We start from the raw sequence: 6,496 nt of genomic DNA, 5'->3' as shown, positions 1-6,496 counted from the left end.
TGGAAGCTCATCCTTCTCTGCACTGAAATCACAGGGACTAGCACCTTGAGATCTGCTGTGAAGCCTTTGAAATCCGTGGAAACTAGGGAGCTTTCCGTGGCATGGAGCAAGAATTACCACAATGAAGTTTGTTAATGGTGAGGCCATCTGAAGAAACAACTCACACGCAGATCCTGCAGGAAGCCAGGCTTCATCATGAGACTGATGCATTTCCCTGAAAAGCTGGAGGAGAGAGGCATGCTGAATAAAGTAGAAGGTAGGGATGCAGTCAGTTCCATTGCTCCCATCTATTGTCCCTGGAGATATCCCTGGAGGATTTCATACAAGGTGCTCTGCTGAAACAGTCCTTTCATTTGAGCAGGGAGGAGGACTGGGAATGCAGAAACAAAACTACTGCCCCAGTCTCCTGTCCCAGAGACAGAAGCCTGACCGTCTGTGTTCTTCTGCCACTTGTTGGAGGCATGGCCTCAGCACCACTCAGTTTTCCTCCTGTTTCGGCTAATTGTTTGGATTTGGCAGCAGATTGCTGTTGATATTTATTTGTTCATACTTGCTAGATTACATCCTGATTTTTGTACCCTGATTTATTTTGCATCATCTGCCTCCATTTCTGCAGATGGCATCTTTGTATCAAACGGAGCTCTTCAAAGAAACATTATTTTTTAAGTGGCTGCTATGATATGGATTTGGCCTAGCCTATCCTTAGTTCAAGTTTTTGCCCCATGGCTTGTGTTTTTAGCCTTCTAAGTAGTTCTGATAATGAAAAGACTCAAACAGCACAAACCAGCTTAATTTAGACTCTTGCAATCTCTTAATGCAAAGCCACTCAGCTTCTCAAGACTGCTCGGAGTTTCTGTAATTTCAATGCTATTCAACTTACAGCTCTAATTAGAAATGTAGCTTTCATCAGCATTTAAAATAATCAGTTCTCTTAAACTTCACTGTTCTAAGTCCTCGGTCCTTTGTTCCAATGTATCTACTGGCTCTTCTGCTTTTGCTACTGCTCTAATAGCATGCTTCCACTATCATGTGAAGAATATATTCAATATATTCATGTTTAGAGTAATTCAAGAGTAAGTGTCACTGGGGGAGTTTCACACACTTTACAAACATTATTACATGTTTATGTCCCATGTCCTTTGTACATAAAATATTTAAAATTTTACAAGACTGAAATGTTGTGCTATCTGTCCTTCACAGTAGAGTAAGTCATACTTGATAAAATGAGATATTCTAATTCTTAATAAAGTGTGGCTAAAGGAATGAGGATCAAGAGGGACTGCAAGATAATGAAACAAGTAATTCACATATCCTTTATCTTCTCAGCAATCAACATACTGAGTATGTAATTTTATAGCATTTTCCAACACTTAGGTAGTCTTTATATTACAGATTTAAAACCAAGAAATTTATGGTTGCTTCAAGGCAAAGTATACTTTCCAAAAAGCAGAGTTTGTCTTCTGGAATTAAGACTCCCAGCCTTAAGACGAAGAAAAGGGAGCTATACCCTTTATATGTAACCCACTGTCCCCGAGACGCTTCGGGAAGTGTTTGGGGTTCCGTTCCCTTGTGCCCCATGTCCAAGCTGAGGGGGCAGAGGCTGAGCAGGCAGTGCACGGCCGGGAGCGCCCGAGCTTTGCCCTCGGGCAGGGATAACGGAGGGCACTGACTGTGGCTGCCAGCCCGGGGTGCTCGGGAAACGGAGGACAGTGACTGTGGCTGCCAGGCCGGGTGCTCAGGAATTCCCCCGAGAGCATCCCCGGCGCTCCCGCCCCGCCGGCCGGCCCGGCGCTGCGCCCCGCGGGCGTGGGAGCCGCGGGCCCCGCCCCGGCCCCGGATGCAGTCGCTGCCCCGCCGGCGGCGCGGCCCAGTTCCTGTGCGTGCCCTCGGCCCGCCCGCGCAGCGCCCTCCCTCCGCGACATGTCGCTGGTGGCCGAGGCCTTCGTGACTCAGCTGGCCGGTGAGGGGCGGGGGCGGGCGGGACGCCGGGGCCGCGGTCCGAGCCGCGGGGTGAGGGCGGCGGCGCTGGGATCCCGCGGCCTCGGTGCCGGGGTGACCCCTGGGATGGGGCCGCGGGGAGGGCGCTGTGGCGGGCGGGGGGCGGCCGTACCGAGCGGTGCCGCACGGAGCCCGGCCCGGAGCACGGGGCCAGGTCCCGCTACACGCCTCCTCTGCGAGCACGGCCGTGCGCGGCCACCAGGTCCTCCTGTATGGGCTCCCTAACCCGGCTGTGCCGGCGCGCTTCGTTACTTTCATTTAATCACTTCTTTGAAACTGATTCGTTTACTTCAGTGGTCCAGCACACCATGTTTATAATTGCGGCAGCTGGCGCCGAGCCGCGCTGCGTGGGAGGGCTCGGTGCGGCGCCGTGCCCCGCGGTGCGCTCTGTGTCCCGGTGTCCCAGTGTCCCCGGTGTCCCAGTGCCCCGGTGTCCCCTGTGCGGGGAGGCTCCGGCGTGTGGCGGGACCTTTGCTGCCTGTCGGTGCTCCCGGGAGCCGCTTCAGCTGCGCCGTCTGCGCCGGACGTGACCTTGAGCTAAAACCGAAAGTGTGTGTCACTGTGGAGCTGTTTAGCAAGAAATTATAATAATGTGCTCTCAAGGAAAAAACCAAAACATGAACCGTAGATAATGCCTGGCTAGGAAGTTCAAAAGCCAGGTAGTGTGTTGCATGCTTAAAATAAGTGCCTTGGTCAGTTTCTCCTTTCTTCTTAGTCCCTGTTTTGGAATTTTTGCTGCTATGCAAACTGCCAGACAATAAATACTGCAAGGGAGCAGTGTGTTGATTAATACTGACCTGTTGAGGAGGATGCTGGAGTTTTGTCTCCGGAGCTGGGTCTTCTGCCACTTGATAGAGGCCTCCACATAAGGATCTCTATTATGAGCGTACCCTGACTTGTAAGTCATGTGAGGGTGGTGGCTCTTCAGTCTGGGTCTGTAGAGGCACCCATGGACAAGCTTGAAAGTTGTGCTGGCCTCTTGAGTTGGCACTTGCTAATACTCAGATGTTAGCGCAAGCCATGCTTATGTTGAAGGCCAGAGCTCTGCATCCTTGCAAGGAATGTGGAGAATAGGGTATTTACTTGCTTTTAGCATATTTTATTTATATTGTGAAATACAAGGATAATGGTGTACATGACTGAATCTTGATTCTTCTGTCTCCTTAGTAACCTTTATGAATATTCTAGAGTGACAGCTTGCTAATACTTATTTCTTCTGGAATTATAAACACAAACTCAAGACTATACTGTATGTAGGCAACTTATTGCTCTGTTATTCAAAAAGCTGTTGTTTCACAGTTTCAAAAGCAGTTATGTGCCTTAAAAATAAAAGATACATTTGCCAGTGGGTTGTGACCTTTGTAGCTTGTCTGTATGAGGCACCAGGTCCAGATTGAAAGTAAATAATGGCAACATTGCTCATATTTGCAGTTCATTGCTCAATTTGTTAATATGAAAGAATTTTTAAATTTAAAGGTTAACCAGGATCTTGGCCAATGCCCACCACACAGCTGAATTTCCTGAGATGTTAACCCAGACACAGGGAGTATTTAATTCTGGTACTAAGAAAATATCCCCCAGATCTAGGAATATTAGTGAGGAAGAAAAATGATGTTTCTACAAGGAAAGAATACTGCTTAACAATGACACTTGTTTTAATGGCATCTTATCCCATATCTGTGCTTGTGAATGATTGAGAATTTTTTCCATGTTCCTGAAAATGAAATTTTATTGGCTTTTCATTGGGTTCCTGTTCATGAAGATGTGCCTTTGTCGCAGCAGTTGAAATGAGCTGCTGCTGCTCTTAACGTATAACAGCTATAATGCATGGGTCCTTATGTACAAGTATTTTAGATAATTGGCTCAGCATAATTTGTTTTCTAGAAATGTTTTAAAAGCTTAGGAGAGGGTTTTAGTAGAGAAGAGGATCAGAATTTTCTTTTACACAGCAACTTTTTGTGTATGTATTTGGATTTTTTTAAAGTATTACCTATCTTCGCTTTGTGTGTGCCTTGTGCATTCTCTTCACCATCTCAGCAGAAACTGAAACACAGAAAACACCTTCTTCTGAATGTAAGAAAACCTTCTTTCAGTGTGAGGATGATTTAGCATTGGAGCAGATTGCCCAGTGCAGTTGTGGAGTCTCCATCCCTGGAGGAGAGTGGAGGTGGGCAGCCTGCTGTGGCTTCCCATGGGCATCCCAGAAGTGCCTTCCAGCCTCAGGGGTTCTGTGCCCATCAGTTCTCAGTGCTTGCAGTGCTGCAGTAATTCTGCATCCTCTCTGAGCAGCATGCATTCCCCTGACCATGCTGGGCACAGCCTCCTGCTCTAATGCTTTAATGATTAAACACAAGACAATGACCGAATCACCTGTGTGGAGTGTCATGCTTGCATTAGTGGCATTCAACCATTTGCTCGTTCAGAAATACAAAGAGGCTGATGTTATGTCTCAAGGAATAATAAACAAGTGCTTCCATAGCCTCGTGAGTTGTAAGCATTCATGAAAAAGAGGCATCACAGTTTAAATCATCCATTTCTAAACTGTAGAAAATATTAATTGAATAATATGGTAGAGAATTTATTTAGAGTAGCTCAGCATCAATCACATATTAACAGGATAGGAAATGAATGTTTATGCTGTAAGAAGAATTAGAGTGCCAGCTTTCAAGTGGTCTACAACATTAATCTCACTCTAGTAGTTTTGAGAAGCTGACTGCTCAAATAATCTCTAAATGATTGTTGAACATACATTTAATTGATCACTGAATTATCCAATATGCTTTATTTTTTCCCCCAAAATACATTAGTTTTAGGTCAGTGATCAAAAGAGAGAAAATAATAATAGTTGCTTGTCCTTTGATCTCTGGAAAATGACTTCTGTTTATTGCTGTTATGTCCAAGGGTCTCAGGCTGGTTTTAATACTAAGGGAAATGAATGCAGTGTGAAAAGCAGGTGCCCTTCTGCCTTAAGGTATTTGATGTTCATAGTGAGTCTGCCTCCAGTGTGGCCTGCCAGAGTACAAATAAATCTTTGACATGCATGTTTTGTGCATTGAGACAAGCTTCAATCTGAGTGAGAAAAATTCATTGGGAGCAGAACCTGACCACCTAAATGGTTCCCATTCATGAAGACATGATATTCAAACTGAGTATGCATTTTGTGCATCAAAATGCACGTAGGTAAGTGTTAGCACTTCCTCCATGTGTGAGGTGAAAAAAATTGTTATTCTTGCTTAAAATAGGTTGTTGTCAGCAGAGATTGTTTAAGCCTGCTGCAGAAGTTCTTGTAGTGAAAAATTCAAGTTTATTTGAAAATACCAAATTTGTCAGGCTACATGATTTTATCTTCCAGAGTCTTTTACATGTGTGCTTTTCATTTGGTAATCAAGCTGAAAGGAATCCCTTTTAACTCCTGTTCAGTTTCAATAAGCAAGTTTCTTATGTCTCTCCTGCCAATTTATGCTCAGACATGTTTCATGACTTGGTTTCCACCAATCCTTTGAGTGGATTGCTTATCCAATCTATTTCTTTGGGTCAGGGAAAACATTACTTTCACAATTATTGTAGTATAGTACATATTTCATTTTGAAATATTGTTATTTCTTGTTTTTAAGCAGCAGCATAATTACAGTTTATAATAGAGCATGCTTCTTTAATTGTTTCTGTCTCCATTAAGACTAAGCAGTCTTTCTCTAATCAGCATTTTATTGTTACATGTTTTCTGTTAAAGCAATGTCTTCTTTTCTCATTCCAGAAATGAGATTGCTCTAGAAATAATGCTAACAAAATCAGTGAACCAAATGTAGCACCTCTTTTGATACTGTCCAGTTTGAATTGGAAAGTAAATTTTCCTTGGCTGATGAAACCATGGCAAGTGGTTTGGATGGGAGTGATGTTTTGGAGCCTCAGCTCAAGAGGTCACAGGAAGAAAAAAAGCAAATAATGGGAGCAACTTTGGAGAGAAATCAGATTTTTCTTCTCTTTCTCACTCATTTTTTGTCTCTGGTCCTTGGGTGCTCTGTTCTCTGACTGATCTCAGGCATCAACCTGGTCTGTTCCTGTAGGTTTGGACCAGGTGAGTCACCTTTTCAAAACAAGAATAAATGAAAGAGCTTGGTTGCTGTTCTTTGCTTTAGTTGAGCAGGCATCACATGTTGTACGCTGCTGGGCATTTTCAGCTGTCTCTTTTGAAAGGGAGTGAGAAACTGCAGCTACATGCAAGCCATGGTGAGGATAAAAAAGGTACACACCATGCTCTCAAATTTTTATTATTATTACTTTGGCATTCTGGGCTTTAGTTATTAAGAAGATGACATAGATATCACATGAACGTGGATGTTTTAACACAAAGCATAAGAAGTTATATGTAGTAATAAAACCCATGAAATGCTCAGGAACCATTGGAAACATCAAAGGAAAAATGCCAATGATGCTGCAGAGAATGCAGGACAAGTCTTATTGGGGAGGATGGGAGCTCAACTAAAAAAAATTTGGTTTG

At 44.1% G+C, this 6,496-nt stretch overlaps 1 protein-coding gene across 1 annotated transcript in view; it reads left to right on the top strand.

Moving 5' to 3' along the window:
• Positions 1-1,837: 1,837 nt before the first annotated feature.
• Positions 1,838-6,496, top strand: part of MTX2 (metaxin 2) — a 29,566-nt gene continuing 24,907 nt past the window's right edge. The window contains 4 exon segments of the mRNA XM_059476408.1: positions 1,838-1,866; positions 1,868-1,904; positions 1,906-1,960; positions 6,038-6,073. Coding sequence (XP_059332391.1) covers positions 1,838-1,866; positions 1,868-1,904; positions 1,906-1,960; positions 6,038-6,073 — 157 coding nt within the window.

This window comes from Ammospiza nelsoni, chromosome 7 (genome assembly GCF_027579445.1).
Source record: "Ammospiza nelsoni isolate bAmmNel1 chromosome 7, bAmmNel1.pri, whole genome shotgun sequence".
Taxonomy (NCBI): Eukaryota; Metazoa; Chordata; class Aves; order Passeriformes; family Passerellidae; genus Ammospiza; species Ammospiza nelsoni.
Note: the sequence above shows the minus strand (reverse complement) of the source record. Positions and strands in the feature narration are given on the sequence as shown.